This window comes from Salvelinus namaycush, chromosome 10, assembly GCF_016432855.1.
Source record: "Salvelinus namaycush isolate Seneca chromosome 10, SaNama_1.0, whole genome shotgun sequence".
In the NCBI taxonomy this organism is placed as follows: Eukaryota; Metazoa; Chordata; class Actinopteri; order Salmoniformes; family Salmonidae; genus Salvelinus; species Salvelinus namaycush.
In genome coordinates this window covers 43,737,749-43,755,430 of record NC_052316.1, presented here as the reverse complement: position 1 = coordinate 43,755,430, position 17,682 = coordinate 43,737,749, and the positions used below count along the sequence as shown (strand labels likewise).

At 44.0% G+C, this 17,682-nt stretch overlaps 1 protein-coding gene across 1 annotated transcript in view; it reads right to left on the bottom strand.

Annotated features, from left to right (window-relative positions):
• Positions 1 to 17,419, bottom strand: part of ano8b (anoctamin 8b) — a 76,191-nt gene extending 58,772 nt beyond the window's left edge. Inside the window, exon 1 of the mRNA XM_039001766.1 lies at positions 17,170 to 17,419. Coding sequence (XP_038857694.1) covers positions 17,170 to 17,419 — 250 coding nt within the window. The remainder of the gene's footprint in view (positions 1 to 17,169) is intronic.
• Between the last annotated feature and the right edge of the window lie 263 nt (positions 17,420 to 17,682).

Genomic DNA, 17,682 nt, shown 5'->3' with positions numbered 1-17,682 from the left:
TAAAAAGTGATGAGTAGGGACTATTAGGTGGAGGAAACAGATCTTGATGAGGGTTATTTTAAGCGATTGGAACGCCCTTCGTGGTGCTGAAAGGACAGCCAGGATCGTGCACTGATGTTAAAAAAGCAGAGAGCCCAAATCTCTCTCAATGAGAATCAAACCTGCATTGGACATTACAAATTACACATTACACATTACAATCACTTAAAATACATGAATAAAGGCAAATCACCTGGATGGGTGGTTACTCCTCCTGAGGCCTATTTAACATTTTGGAATCAATTAGGTCCACTATTGCTCTACATGATTAATACAGCCGTTCACAGAAGAGGTTCATTTGGAAGAGATGTGGACACTAATTTGGCTTTAATGAATAAAAGGTAAGGATGCCGCCCAGTGTTCTCGCTACCCCAACGGGTGGTGCTGAAGGAGACGTCATTCGGCCAGTTCAGGAACAAACAACAATCATTTGAAGTATAGCCTAATAGGCCTGTGACTACGTGGTACACAGTGCATTCAGAAAGTATTCAGACCCCTTCGCTAAATTAGGATCGTGGACAGGAAACAGCAGAGGGAGCACCGCCCTATCCACATCGACGGTACCACAGTGGAGAAGGTGGAAAGTTTTAAGTTCCTTGGTGTACACATCACCGACAAACTGAAATGATCCACGCACACAGACAGCGTGGTGAAGAAGGCGCAACAATGCCTCTTCAACCTCAGGAGGCTGAAAAAATGTGGCTCGTCACCGGAAACCCTCACTAACTTTTACAGGTGCACAATCGAGAGCATCCTGTCGGGCTGTATCACCGCCCGGTACGGTAACTGCACCACCCACAACGCATCACCGGGGGCAAACTACCTGCCCTCCAGGACATCTACACCACCCGATGTCACAGGAAGGCCAAAAAGATCAATAACCACCCGAGCCACTGCCTGTTCACCCCGCTACCACCCAGAAGGCGACTTCTGTACAGGTGCATCAAAGCTGGGACAGAGATTGAAAAACAGCTTCTATCTCAATGTCACGCTCTGACCTTAGTTATCTTTGTTTTCTTTATTATTTTGGTTAGCTCAGGGTGTGACGAGGGTGGTATGTGTTTTTGTCTTGTTTAGGGTTTTGGGTATGTCTAGGTGTGTGTGTGTAGTCTAGGCATATGTATGTCTATGGTGGCCTAGATTGGTTCCCAATCAGAGGCAGCTGTTTATCGTTGTCTCTGATTGGGGATCCTATTTAGGTTGCCATTTTCCATTTAGGTTTTGTGGGTTATTGTCTATGTTGATGTTGCATGTCTGCACTCAGTGTTTATAGCGTTCACGTCCGTTTGTTATTTTGTATAGTTTGTTAGTGTTCTTCGTGTTCAGTCGTCTTGTATTTAAATATGTATTCACATCACGCTGCGCTTTGGTCTCCTCACTACGACGAACGTGACACTCAAGGCCATCAGATTGTTAAACAGCCATCACTAGCACAGAGAAGTGGCTGCCTACCTACAGACTTGATATCATTGGCCACTTTAATAAATGGAACACTAGTCACTTTAAGAATGTTTACATATCTCACATTACTTATCTCATATGTATATACTGTATACTGTATCATACACTATCTATTCTATATTATGTATTGCATCTTAGCCGCTCTGTCACTGCTCATCCATATATTTTATATTTATATATTCTCATCCCATTCCTTTACTAGATTGTGTGTATTAGGTTTTGTTGTGGAATTGTTAGATATTAGGTTTTGTTGTGGAATTTGTTAGATATTAGGTTTTGTTGTGGAATTGTTAGATATTAGGTTTGTTGTGGAATTGTTAGATATTAGGTTTTGTTGTGGAATTGTTAGATATGACCTGTTAGATACTGATGCACTGTCAGATCTAGAAGCATAAGCATTTCGCTACACTCACAATTAGAGGTCGACCGATTAATCGGAATGGCCGATTAATTAGGGCCGATTTCAAGTTCTCATTACAATCGGAAATCGGTATTTTTGGACACCGATTTGGCAGATTTTTTATATATTTTTTTTACGCCTTTATTTAACTAGGCAAGTCAGTTAAGAACACATTCTTATTTTCAATGACGGCCTAGGAACGGTGGGTTAACTGCCTTGTTCAGGGGCAGAACGACAGATTTTTACCTTGTCAGCTCGGGGATTCAATCTTGCAACCTTACAGTTAACTAGTCCAATGCTCTAACCACCTGATTACATTGCACTCCACGAGGAGCCCGCCTGTTACGCGAATGCAGTAAGAAGCCAAGGTAAGTTGCTAGCTAGCATTAAACTTATCTTATAAAAAACAATCAATCAATCATAATCACTAGTTAACTACACATGGTTGATGATATTACTAGTTTATCTAGCGTGTCCTGCGTTGCATATAATCGATGCGGTGCGTATCGTTGCTCCAATGTGTACCTAACCATACACATCAATGCCTTTCTTAAAATCAATACACAGAAGTATATATTTTTAAACCTGCATATTTAGCTAAAAGAAATCCAATTTAGCAGGCAATATTAACCAGGTGAAATTGTGTCACTTCTCTTGCGTTCATTGCACGCAGAGTCAGTGTATATGCAACAGTTTGGGCCGCCTAATTTGCCAGAATTTTAAGTAATTATGACATAACATTGAAGGTTGTGCAATGTAACAGGAATATTTAGACTTATGGATGCGACCCGTTAGATAAAATACGGAATGGTTCCGTATTTCACTGAAAGAATAAACGTCTTGTTTTCGAGATGATAGTTTCCGGATTCGAGCATATTAATGACCTAAGGCTCGTATTTCTGTGTGTTATTATGTTATAACTAAGTCTATGATTTGATAGAGCAGTCTGATTGAGCGATGGTAGGCACCAGCATGCTCATAAGCATTCATTCAAACAGCACTTTCGTGCGTTTTGCCAGCAGGTCTTCGCAATGCTTCAAGCATTGCGCTGTTTATGACTTCAAGCCTATCAACTCCCGAGATTAGGCTGGTGTAACCGATGTGAAATGGCTAGCTAGTTAACGGTGTGCGCGCTAATAGCGTTTCAAACGTCACTCGCTCTGAGACTTGGAGTGGTTGTTCCCCTTGCTCTGCATGGGTAACGCTGCTTCGAGGGTGGCTGTTGTCGATGTGTTCCTGGTTCGAGCCCAGGGAGGAGCGAGGAGAGGGACGGAAGCTATACTGTTACACTGGCAATACTAAAGTGCCTATAAGAACATCCAATAGTCAAAGGTTAATGAAATACAAATGGTATAGAGAGAAATAGTCCTATAATTCCTATAATAACTACAACCTAAAACTTCTTACCTGGGAATATTGAAGACTCATGTTAAAAGGAACCACCAGCTTTCATATGTTCTCATGTTCTGAGCAAGGAACTTAAATGTTAGCTTTCTTACATGGCACATATTGCACTTTTACTTTCTTCTCCAACACTTTGTTATTGCATTATTTAAACTAAATTGAACATGTTTCATTATTTATTTGAGGCTAAATTGATTATATTGATGTATTATATTAAGTTAAAATAAGTGTTCATTCAGTATTGTTGTAATTGTCATTATTACAAATACATTTTTAAAAACGGCCGATTAATCGGTATCGGCTTTTTTTGGTCCTCCAATAATCGGCATCGGTATCGGCGTTGAAAAATCACTGTACTGTTCTCCTCTACTGTCAACAAATTCTGTAAAGCCATTGATGGTGGAGATGCACGGGAGGGAGAAGCGTTGGAAAAAGATGCACATGTCTTCTTCCTGGAATCCCAGAGGGAGAGGCTCTGGCCAGCTCTCTCTCCAGGACGTTTCAGGTGTGTGTACTCAGACTGCACCGCCTGGTCCACTGTGATGTGCCTTTAAAGCCTGTGGTTGTGAACAGGCAGCTTCTCATGCTGTTTATAAGACTAGATTGGAAATCCTGGGGATTCTTTTTCAACATTGTGATTGGTCAAAGTGGTCAAGCCTCTGCATCCACAGTGCACACATGTAGCCTACAGTTGTTCATCATTCTGGCCCCCCCCCAGAGAGAAGACAGAGCCACCACCCCCCCCCCCCCCCAGAGAGAAGACAGAGCCACCCCCCCCCCTAGAGAGACGACAGAGCCACCCCCCCCCCCCCCCCCAGACAGAAGACAGAGCCACCCCCCCCCCCCCAGGGAGAAGACAGAGCCACCCCCCCCCAGAGAGAAGACAGAGCCACCCCCCCCAGAGAGAAGACAGAGCCACCCCCCCCCACCCCCAGAGAGAAGACAGAGCCATCCCCAGAGAGAAGACAGAGCCCCCCCCAGAGAGAAGACAGAGCCCCCCAGAGAGAAGACAGAGCCACCCCCAGAAAGAAGACAGAGCCACCCCCAGAGAGAAGACAGAGCCACCCCCAGAGAGAAGACAGAGCCATCCCCAGAGAGAAGACAGCCCCCCCCAGAGAGAAGACAGAGCCATCCCCAGAGAGAAGACAGAGCCCCCCCCCCCAGAGAGAAGACAGAGCCCCCCCAGAGAGAAGACAGAGCCACCCCCAGAGAGAAGACAGAGCCATCCCCAGAGAGAAGACAGAGCCCCCCCCCAGAGAGAAGACAGAGCCCCCCCCAGAGAGAAGACAGAGCCATCCCCAGAGTGAAGACAGAGCCATCCCCAGAGAGAAGACAGAGCCATCCCCAGAGAGAAGACAGAGCCCCCCCCCAGAGAGAAGACAGAGACATCCCCAGAGAGAAGACAGCCCCCGCCCCAGAGAGAAGACAGAGCCACCCTCAGAGAGAAGACAGAGCCACCCCCAGAAAGAAGACAGAGCCACCCCCAGAGATAAGACAGCCCCCCCTCAGAGAGAAGACAGGGCCATCCCCAGAGAGAAGACAGAGCCACCCCCAGAGAGAAGACAGAGCCACCCCCAGAGAGAAGACAGAGCCACCCCCAGAGAGAAGACAGCCCCCCCCCCCCCCCCCCCCCCCCAGAGAGAAGACAGAGCCACCCCCAGAGAGAAGACAGAGCCACCCCCAGAGAGAAGACAGAGCCACCCCCAGAGAGAAGACAGAGCCACCCCCAGAGAGAAGACAGAGCCATCCCCAGAGAGAAGACAGCCCCCCCCCCAGAGAGAAGACAGAGCCACCCCCCCCCAGAGAGAAGACAGAGCCACCCCCCCCCCCCCCAGAGAGAAGACAGAGCCATCCCCAGAGAGAAGACAGAGCCCCCCCCCAGAGAGAAGACAGAGCCATCCCCAGAGAGAAGACAGCCCCCCCCCAGAGAGAAGACAGAGCCACCCTCAGAGAGAAGACAGAGCCACCCCCAGAAAGAAGACAGAGCCACCCCCAGAAAGAAGACAGAGCCACCCCCAGAGAGAAGACAGAGCCACCCTCAGAGAGAAGACAGAGCCACCCTCAGAGAGAAGACAGAGCCACCCTCAGAGAGAAGACAGAGCCACCCCCAGAAAGAAGACAGAGCCACCCCCAGAGAGAAGACAGCCCCCCCTCAGAGAGAAGACAGGGCCATCCCCAGAGAGAAGACAGAGCCACCCCCAGAGAGAAGACAGAGCCACCCCCAGAGAGAAGACAGAGCCACCCCCAGAGAGAAGACAGCCCCCCCCAGAGAGAAGACAGAGCCACCCCCAGAGAGAAGGCAGCCCCCCCCCCCCCAGAGAGAAGACAGAGCCACCCCCAGAGAGAAGACAGAGCCACCCCCAGAGAGAAGACAGCCCCCCCCCCCCCCCCCCCCAGAGAGAAGACAGGGAAGAAACCACCATTTAGCTCTAAACTGATATACATATTGATTTGGTTTATAATCTTTCATGGATTTTTTGTGGTATTTATCAGAATTAATTTTCCAGTAATAATTTTACCAGCTCTGTGTATTCTCAAATTGGAAGACATTAAGGACTGTCTAGTAGTGACTTCATCCAGATGAGGAATAGATTATCTTTCTACGTCTGGTGAGAAGAGGAACGTGTCACTTTCCCTGTCCTGATGAATGGCTGTGTGGTAGATGTATCACAACTCATTATCAGCCACAGAGACGGGCAATAAGGACTGGTCTGTTACGTTTTAACAATGACTTTATGTGACAACAAAACCAATAGCCAGGAGCCAGAGCGAGACAAGGCCAAATGATAGAGATAGCGAGAGGAGATTGAACAGTAACGTAGGCTATTTTGTGTGTGAGACGGGGGTCTTTTTTATTAAAGCCATTAAAGCCTTTCACTCATCTGAGCTAGTTTAACAACAGTATATTCTGTCCAAACAAATGGAGGTTCAAGAACTAAGCAGGTGAGATATCCTCAGGCTTGTAGACAACACTGTAGATAACACTGCATACAACACTGTACTGTATATAACACTGTACTGTAGACAACACTGTAGATAACACTGTAGATAACACTGCATACAACACTGTACTGTATATAACACTGTACTGTAGACAACACTGTAGATAACACTGTAGATAACACTGCATACAACACTGTACTGTATATAACACTGTACTGTATATAACACTGTACTGTAGACAACACTGTAGACAACACTGTAGATAACACTGCATACAACACTGTACTGTACACAACACTGTAGATAACACTGTAGACAACACTGTACTGTATATAACACTGTACTGTAGATAACACTGTACTGTAGATAACACTGTAGATAACACTGTACTGTAGACAACACTGTAGATAACACTGTACTGTACACAACACTGTAGATAACACTGTAGACAACACTGTACTGTATATAACACTGTAGATAACACTGTACTGTAGATAACACTGCATATAACACTGTACTGTATACAACACTGTACTGTAGACAACACTGTAGATAACACTGTATACAACACTGTACTGTAGACAACACTGTATACAACACTGTACTGTAGACAACACTGTAGATAACACTGTACTGTAGATAACACTGCATATAACACTGTACTGTATACAACACTGTACTGTAGACAACACTGTAGATAACACTGCATACAACACTGTACTGTATACAACACTGTAGACAACACTGTACTGTACACAACACTGTAGATAACACTGTACTGTAGACAACACTGTAGATAACACTGTACTGTAGACAACACTGTAGATAACACTGTACTGTAGACAACACTGCATATAACACTGTACTGTAGACAACACTGTAGATAACACTGTACTGTAGATAACACTGTACTGTAGACAACACTGTAGATAACACTGTACTGTAGATAACACTGCATATAACACTGTACTGTATACAACACTGTACTGTATACAACACTGTATACAACACTGTACTGTAGACAACACTGTACTGTACACAACACTGTAGATAACACTGTATACAACACTGTACTGTAGACAACCCTGTACTGTATACAACACTGTACTGTATACAACACTGTATACAACACTGTACTGTATATAACACTGTACTGTAGATAACACTGTATACAACACTGTACTGTATACAACACTGTACTGTAGACAACACTGTAGATAACACTGCATACAACACTGTACTGTATATAACACTGTACTGTAGACAACCCTGTACTGTAGACAACACTGTAGATAACACTGCATACAACACTGTACTGTATATAACACTGTACTGTAGACAACACTGTAGATAACACTGTAGATAACACTGTATACAACACTGTACTGTATATAACACTGTACTGTAGACAACACTGTAGATAACACTGCATACAACACTGTACTGTATATAACACTGTACTGTATACAACACTGTAGATAACACTGTACTGTAGACAACACTGTACTGTAGACAACACTGTAGATAACACTGCATACAACACTGTACTGTATATAACACTGTACTGTAGACAACACTGTAGATAACACTGTACTGTAGACAACACTGTAGATAACACTGTACTGTAGACAACACTGTATATAACACTGTACTGTAGATAACACTGTATACAACACTGTACTGTATATAACACTGTACTGTAGACAACACTGTAGACAACACTGTAGATAACACTGTACTGTAGATAACACTGTATACAACACTGTACTGTAGACAACACTGTATACAACACTGTACTGTAGACAACACTGTAGATAACACTGTACTGTATATAACACTGTACTGTAGATAACACTGTATACAACACTGTACTGTAGACAACACTGTAGATAACACTGTATATAACACTGTACTGTATACAACACTGTATACAACACTGTAGATAACACTGTAGATAACACTGTAGATAACACTGCATACAACACTGTACTGTATATAACACTGTACTGTAGACAACACTGTAGATAACACTGCATACAACACTGTACTGTATATAACACTGTACTGTAGACAACACTGTAGACAACACTGTAGATAACACTGCATACAACACTGTACTGTAGACAACACTGTAGATAACACTGCATACAACACTGTACTGTATATAACACTGTACTGTAGACAACACTGTAGACAACACTGTAGATAACACTGCATACAACACTGTACTGTATATAACACTGTACTGTAGACAACACTGTAGATAACACTGTATACAACACTGTACTGTATATAACACTGTACTGTAGACAACACTGTAGATAACACTGTATACAACACTGTACTGTAGATAACACTGTATACAACACTGTACTGTATATAACACTGCACTGCATACAACACTGTACTGCATACAACACTGTACTGTACACAACACTGTAGATAACACTGTAGATAACACTGTATACAACACTGTACTGTATATAACACTGTAGATAACACTGTACTGTACACAACACTGTAGATAACACTGTATACAACACTGTACTGTATATAACACTGTACTGTAGATAACACTGTACTGTATACAACACTGTACTGTATACAACACTGTAGATAACACTGTACTGTACACAACACTGTAGATAACACTGTATACAACACTGTACTGTATATAACACTGTACTGTAGATAACACTGTATACAACACTGTACTGTATATAACACTGTACTGTAAACAACACTGTATACAACACTGTACTGTATATAACACTGTATACAACACTGTACTGTAGACAACACTGTAGATAACACTGCATACAACACTGTACTGTACACAACACTGTAGATAACACTGTACTGTATATAACACTGTACTGTATACAACACTGTACTGTAGACAACACTGTACTGTACATAACACTGTACACAACACTGTGCTGTATACAAAACTGTACTGTATGTAACACTGTACTGTAGATAACACTGTACTGTATATAACACTGTACTGTATATAACACTGTACTGCATATAACACTGTACTGTAGATAACACTGTACTGTACATAACACTGTACTGTATTCGTACTGTATATAATACTGTCCTGTATATAACATTGTACACAACACTGTACTGTATACAACACTGTCCTGTATATAACACTGTACTGTATATACACTGACCCTAACCTCCCCAGTCTGATCTACGTTGACCCTAACCTACCCAGTCTGATCTGCAATGACCCTAACCTACCCAGTCTGATCTGCAATGACCCTAACCTACCCAGTCTGATCTGCAATGACCCTAACCTCCCCAGTCTGATCTGCGTTGATCCTAACCTCCCCAGTCTGATCTGCGTTAACCCTAACCTACCCAGTCTGATCTGCGTTGACCCTAACCTACCCAGTCTGATCTGCATTGACCCTAACCTACCCAGTCTGATCTGCATGACCCTAACCTCCCCAGTCTGATCTGCATTGACCCTAACCTCCCCAGTCTGATCTGCATGACCCTAACCTCCCCAGTCTGATCTGCGTTGACCCCAACCTACCCAGTCTGATCTGCGTTGACCCCAACCTACCCAGTCTGATCTGCGTTGACCCTAACCTACCCAGTCTAACCTCCCCAGTCTGATCTGCGTTGACCCCAACCTTGGATATACACAAGGAAAAAGAAGGGAAGGTGTACAGTTGAAAAAAAAATGTCCATAAAAAGAAGCTAGAGGTTTTTGGTGTGTTTTTCTAAAACACAAACTTTGTAAGGAAACCCGACCGGGGGTACCGAAGGAGCTGAGCAGGACTTCCTGAATCCAGCAGTCTCTCAGTAACAGAGTCTCATGAATGTTTAAGGTGCTTAAAGAAAGAGGAGAGACGGCATTAGAGTAGAGGGTAGAGTAGACGGCATTAGAGTAGAGGGTAGAGTAGACGGCATTAGAGTAGAGGGTAGAGTAGAGGGTAGAGTAGAGGGTAGAGTAGACGGCATTAGAGTAGAGGGTAGAGTAGACGGCATTAGAGTAGAGGGTAGAGTAGACGGCATTAGAGTAGAGGGTAGAGTAGAGGGTAGAGTAGAGGGTAGAGTAGACGGCATTAGAGTAGAGGGTAGAGTAGACGGCATTAGAGTAGAGGGTAGAGTAGACGGCATTAGAGTAGAGGGTAGAGTAGACGGAATTAGAGTAGAGGGTAGAGTAGACGGCATTAGAGTAGAGGGTAGAGTAGAGGGTAGAGTAGAGGGTAGAGTAGACGGCAATAGAGTAGAGGGTAGAGTAGACGGCATTAGAGTAGAGGGTAGAGTAGACGGCATTAGAGTAGAGGGTAGAGTAGACGGCATTAGAGTAGAGGGTAGAGTAGACGGCATTAGAGTAGAGGGTAGAGTAGACGGCATTAGAGTAGAGGGTAGAGTAGAGGGTAGAGTAGAGGGTAGAGTAGACGGCATTAGAGTAGAGGGTAGAGTAGACGGCATTAGAGTAGAGGGTAGAGTAGACGGCATTAGAGTAGAGGGTAGAGTAGAGGGTAGAGTAGAGGGTAGAGTAGACGGCATTAGAGTAGAGGGTAGAGTAGACGGCATTAGAGTAGAGGGTAGAGTAGACGGCATTAGAGTAGAGGGTAGAGTAGACGGAATTAGAGTAGAGGGTAGAGTAGACGGCATTAGAGTAGAGGGTAGAGTAGAGGGTAGAGTAGAGGGTAGAGTAGACGGCAATAGAGTAGAGGGTAGAGTAGACGGCATTAGAGTAGAGGGTAGAGTAGACGGCATTAGAGTAGAGGGTAGAGTAGACGGCATTAGAGTAGAGGGTAGAGTAGACGGAATTAGAGTAGAGGGTAGAGTAGACGGCATTAGAGTAGAGGGTAGAGTAGACGGCATTAGAGTAGAGGGTAGAGTAGACGGCATTAGAGTAGAGGGTAAAGTAGAGGGTATTAGAGTAGAGGGTAGAGTAGACGGCATTAGAGTAGAGGGTAGAGTAGACGGCATTAGAGTAGAGGGTAGAGTAGACGGCATTAAAGTAGAGGGTAGAGTAGACGGCATTAGAGTAGAGGGTAGAGTAGACGGCATTAGAGTAGAGGGTAGAGTAGACGGCATTAGAGTAGAGGGTAGAGTAGACGGCATTAGAGTAGAGGGTAGAGTAGAAGGCATTAGAGTAGAGGGTAGAGTAGATGGCATTAGAGTAGAGGGTAGAGTAGACGGCATTAGAGTAGAGGGTAGAGTAGAGGGTAGAATAGACGGCATTAGAGTAGAGAGTAGAGTAGAGGGTAGAGTAGACGGCATTAGAGTAGAGGGTAGAGTAGAGGGTAGAGTAGAAGGCATTAGAGTAGAGGGTAGAGTAGAGGGTAGAGTAGACGGCATTAGAGTAGAGGGTAGAGTAGAGGGTAGAGTACAGGGTAGAATAGACGGCATTAGAGTAGAGGGTAGAGTAGAAGGCATTAGAGTAGAGGGTAGAGTAGACGGCATTAGAGTAGAGGGTAGAGTAGAGGGTAGAGTAGACGGCATTAGAGTAGAGGGTAGAGTAGAGGGTAGAATAGACGGCATTAGAGTAGAGGGTAGAGTAGAGGGTAGAGTAGACGGCATTAGAGTAGAGGGTAGAGTAGAGGGTAGAGTAGACGGCATTAGAGTAGAGGGTAGAGTAGACGGCATTAGAGTAGAGGGTAGAGTAGAAGGCATTAGAGTAGAGGGTAGAGTAGACGGCATTAGAGTAGAGGGTAGAGTAGAGGGTAGAGTAGACGGCATTAGAGTAGAGGGTAGAGTAGACGGCATTAGAGTAGAGGGTAGAGTAGACGGCATTAGAGTAGAGGGTAGAGTAGAGGGCATTAGAGTAGAGGGTAGAGTAGACGGCATTAGAGTAGAGGGTAGAGTAGAAGGCATTAGAGTAGAGGGTAGAGTAGACGGCATTAGAGTAGCGGGTAGAGTAGACGGCATTAGAGTAGAGGGTAGAGTAGAGGGCATTAGAGTAGAGGGTAGAGTAGACGGCATTAGAGTAGAGGGTAGAGTAGAAGGCATTAGAGTAGAGGGTAGAGTAGACGGCATTAGAGTAGAGGGTAGAGTAGACGGCATTAGAGTAGAGGGTAGAGTAGAGAGTAGAGTAGAGGGTAGAGTAGACGGCATTAGAGTAGAGGGTAGAGTAGAGGGTAGAGTAGACGGCATTAGAGTAGAGGGTAGAGTAGAGGGTATTAGAGTAGAGGGTAGAGTAGACGGCATTAGAGTAGAGGGTAGAGTAGACGGCATTAGAGTAGAGGGTAGAGTAGAGAGTAGAGTAGAGGGTAGAGTAGACGGCATTAGAGTAGAGGGTAGAGTAGAGGGTAGAGTAGACGGCATTAGAGTAGAGGGTAGAGTAGAGGGTAGAATAGACGGCATTAGAGTAGAGGGTAGAGTAGAGGGTAGAGTAGAGGGTAGAGTAGACGGCATTAGAGTAGAGGGTAGAGTAGAGGGTAGAATACAGGGTAGAATAGATGGCATTAGAGTAGAGGGTAGAATAGACGGCATTAGAGTAGAGGGTAGAGTAGAGGGTAGAGTAGAGGGTAGAGTAGAGGGTAGAGTAGACGGCATTAGAGTAGAGGGTAGAGTAGAGGGTAGAGTACAGGGTAGAATAGACGGCATTAGAGTAGAGGGTAGAGTAGACGGCATTAGAGTAGAGGGTAGAGTAGACGGCATTAGAGTAGAGGGTAGAGTAGACGGCATTAGAGTAGAGGGTAGAGTAGACGGCATTAGAGTAGAGGGTAGAGTAGAGGGCATTAGAGTAGAGGGTAGAGTAGACGGCATTAGAGTAGAGAGTAGAGTAGACGGCATTAGAGTAGAGGGTAGAGTAGAAGGCATTAGAGTAGAGAGTAGAGTAGACGGCATTAGAGTAGAGGGTAGAGTAGAGGGTAGAGTAGAGGGTAGAGTAGACGGCATTAGAGTAGAGGGTAGAGTAGAGGGTAGAGTACAGGGTAGAGTAGACGGCATTAGAGTAGAGGGCAGAGTAGAAGGCATTAGAGTAGAGGGTAGAGTAGACGGCATTAGAGTAGAGGGTAGAGTAGACGGCATTAGAGTAGAGGGTAGAGTAGACGGCATTAGAGTAGAGGGTAGAGTAGAGGGTAGAGTAGACGGCATTAGAGTAGAGAGTAGAGTAGAGAGTAGAGTAGACGGCATTAGAGTAGAGGGTAGAGTAGAGGGTAGAGTAGACGGCATTAGAGTAGAGGGTAGAGTAGAAGGCATTAGAGTAGAGGGTAGAGTAGAGGGTAGAATAGACGGCATTAGAGTAGAGGGTAGAGTAGAAGGCATTAGAGTAGAGGGTAGAGTAGAGGGTAGAATAGACGGCATTAGAGTAGAGGGTAGAGTAGACGGCATTAGAGTAGAGGGTAGAGTAGACGGCATTAGAGTAGAGGGTAGAGTAGACGGCATTAGAGTAGAGGGTAGAGTAGACGGCATTAGAGTAGAGGGTAGAGTAGAGGGCATTAGAGTAGAGGGTAGAGTAGACGGCATTAGAGTAGAGGGTAGAGTAGAAGGCATTAGAGTAGAGGGTAGAGTAGAGGGTAGAGTAGACGGCATTAGAGTAGAGGGTAGAGTAGAGGGTAGAGTAGAGGGTAGAATAGACGGCATTAGAGTAGAGGGTAGAGTAGAGGGTAGTGTAGAGGGTAGAGTAGACGGCATTAGAGTAGAGGGTAGAGTAGAGGGTAGAGTAGAGGGTAGAATAGACGGCATTAGAGTAGAGGGTAGAGTAGAGGGTAGAGTAGAGGGTAGAGTAGACGGCATTAGAGTAGAGGGTAGAGTAGAGGGTAGAATACAGGGTAGAATAGATGGCATTAGAGTAGAGGGTAGAATAGACGGCATTAGAGTAGAGGGTAGAGTAGAGGGTAGAGTAGAGGGTAGAGTAGAGGGTAGAGTAGACGGCATTAGAGTAGAGGGTAGAGTAGACGGCATTAGAGTAGAGGGTAGAGTAGACGGCATTAGAGTAGAGGGTAGAGTAGACGGCATTAGAGTAGAGGGTAGAGTAGACGGCATTAGAGTAGAGGGTAGAGTAGACGGCATTAGAGTAGAGGGTAGAGTAGAGGGCATTAGAGTAGAGGGTAGAGTAGACGGCATTAGAGTAGAGAGTAGAGTAGACGGCATTAGAGTAGAGGGTAGAGTAGAAGGCATTAGAGTAGAGAGTAGAGTAGACGGCATTAGAGTAGAGGGTAGAGTAGACGGCATTAGAGTAGAGGGTAGAGTAGAGGGCATTAGAGTAGAGAGTAGAGTAGACGGCATTAGAGTAGAGGGTAGAGTAGAAGGCATTAGAGTAGAGAGTAGAGTAGACGGCATTAGAGTAGAGGGTAGAGTAGAAGGCATTAGAGTAGAGGGTAGAGTAGACGGCATTAGAGTAGAGGGTAGAGTAGACGGCATTAGAGTAGAGGGTAGAGTAGACGGCATTAGAGTAGAGGGTAGAGTAGACGGCATTAGAGTAGAGGGTAGAGTAGACGGCATTAGAGTAGAGGGTAGAGTAGACGGCATTAGAGTAGAGGGTAGAGTAGACGGCATTAGAGTAGAGGGTAGAGTACAGGGTAGAGTAGACGGCATTAGAGTAGAGGGTAGAGTAGAAGGCATTAGAGTAGAGGGTAGAGTAGACGGCATTAGAGTAGAGGGTAGAGTAGACGGCATTAGAGTAGAGGGTAGAGTAGACGGCATTAGAGTAGAGGGTAGAGTAGACGGCATTAGAGTAGAGAGTAGAGTAGAGAGTAGAGTAGACGGCATTAGAGTAGAGGGTAGAGTAGACGGCATTAGAGTAGAGGGTAGAGTAGACGGCATTAGCGTTGGAGGCACTGACCCACTTCAGGCTGATACTATTAGCCATGACCAGCCATTTCAGGAAATAAGGGATTTAAAGCCATTTCAGGAAATATGGGATTTAAAGCCATTTCCTTTTAAGGGGTGGAAGGACTAACACTGTATTATCTGTATAAAGGATGGAAGGACTAACACTGTATGATCTGTATAAAGGATGGAAGGACTAACACTGTATGATCTGTATAAAGGATGGAAGGACTAACACTGTATGATCTGTATAAAGGATGGAAGGACTAACACTGTATTATCTGTATAAAGGGTGGAAGGACTAACACTGTATGATCTGTATAAAGGATGGAAGGACTAACACTGTATGATCTGTATAAAGGATGGAAGGACTAACACTGTATTATCTGTATAAAGGATGGAAGGACTAACACTGTATTATCTGTATAAAGGATGGAAGGACTAACACTGTATTATCTGTATAAAGGATGGAAGGACTAACACTGTATGATCTGTATAAAGGATGGAAGGACTAACACTGTATTATCTGTATAAAGGGTGGAAGGACTAACACTGTATTATCTGTATAAAGGATGGAAGGACTAACACTGTATGATCTGTATAAAGGATGGAAGGACTAACACTGTATTATCTGTATAAAGGATGGAAGGACTAACACTGTATTATCTGTATAAAGGATGGAAGGACTAACACTGTATTATTTGTATAAAGGGTGGAAGGACTAACACTATATGATCTGTATAAAGGATGGAAGGACTAACACTGTATTATCTGTATAAAGGATGGAAGGACTAACACTGTATGATCTGTATAAAGGATGGAAGGACTAACACTATATGATCTGTATAAAGGATGGAAGGACTAACACTGTATTATCTGTATAAAGGGTGGAAGGACTAACACTGTATGATCTGTATAAAGGGTGGAAGGACTAACACTGTATGATCTGTATAAAGGGTGGAAGGACTAACACTGTATGATCTGTATAAAGGGTGGAAGGACTAACACTGTATGATCTGTATAAAGGGTGGAAGGACTAACACTATATGATCTGTATAAAGGATGGAAGGACTAACACTGTATGATCTGTATAAAGGATGGAAGGACTAACACTGTATTATCTGTATAAAGGATGGAAGGACTAACACTGTATGATCTGTATAAAGGGTGGAAGGACTAACACTGTATTTTCTGTATAAAGGATGGAAGGACTAACACTGTATGATCTGTATAAAGGGTGGAAGGACTAACACTATATGATCTGTATAAAGGGTGGAAGGACTAACACTGTATTATCTGTATAAAGGGTGGAAGGACTAACACTGTATTATCTGTATAAAGGGTGGAAGGACTAACACTGTATGATCTGTATAAAGGGTGGAAGGACTAACACTGTATTATCTGTATAAAGGATGGAAGGACTAACACTGTATGATCTGTATAAAGGGTGGAAGGACTAACACTATATGATCTGTATAAAGGGTGGAAGGACTAACACTGTATGATCTGTATAAAGGATGGAAGGACTAACACTGTATGATCTGTATAAAGGGTGGAAGGACTAACACTATATGATCTGTATAAAGGATGGAAGGACTAACACTGTATGATCTGTATAAAGGATGGAAGGACTAACACTGTATTATCTGTATAAAAGACGGAAGGACTAACACTGTATGATCTGTATAAAGGGTGGAAGGACTAACACTATATGATCTGTATAAAGGGTGGAAGGACTAACACTATATGATCTGTATAAAGGATGGAAGGACTAACACTGTATGATCTGTATAAAGGATGGAAGGACTAACACTGTATGATCTGTATAAAGGATGGAAGGACTAACACTGTATTATCTGTATAAAGGATGGAAGGACTAACACTGTATGATCTGTATAAAGGATGGAAGGACTAACACTGTATGATCTGTATAAAGGATGGAAGGACTAACACTGTATGATCTGTATAAAGGGTGGAAGGACTAACACTATATGATCTGTATAAAGGGTGGAAGGACTAACACTGTATTATCTGTATAAAGGTGTGAAAAACTCAATAAAGTCCAATTATATTGATAGCTCTATTTTTAGGTCACAGTGAGCGAGTAGAAAACACAATGATAATGCATTGTCCCCATTGACCCCATTGTCCTCATTGTCCTCATTGACCCCATTGTCCCATATTGTCCCCATTGACCCCATTGTCCTCATTGACCCCATTGTCCTCATTGTCCCCATTGTCCTCATTGACCCCATTGTCCTCATTGTCCCCATTGTCCCCATTGTCCTCATTGTCCCCATTGTCCTCATTGTCCCCATTGACCCCATTGTCCTCATTGACCCCATTGTCCTCATTGACCCCATTGTCCCCATTGACCCCATTGTCCCCATTGACCACATTGTCCCGTATTGTCCCCATTGTCCCCATTGATCCCATTGTCCCGTATTATACTTCTCATGTCACATATCATGTTTCCTTTTCATGAGGTCAATAAGGAATCACATGACTCTTACTGCTGCACTGTGGCATATTTACAGACCTTCCTGTGCATGTACTGCATATTGGTATGTATGTATGACCCGTGGTTCTCCAAGTCAGATCCCATGGGAGCTTTTTCTCTCTCACTAGGATGTAATACTATGGTAGACCAGCGATGAGCGGCGGTGAGATGACAAACTGTC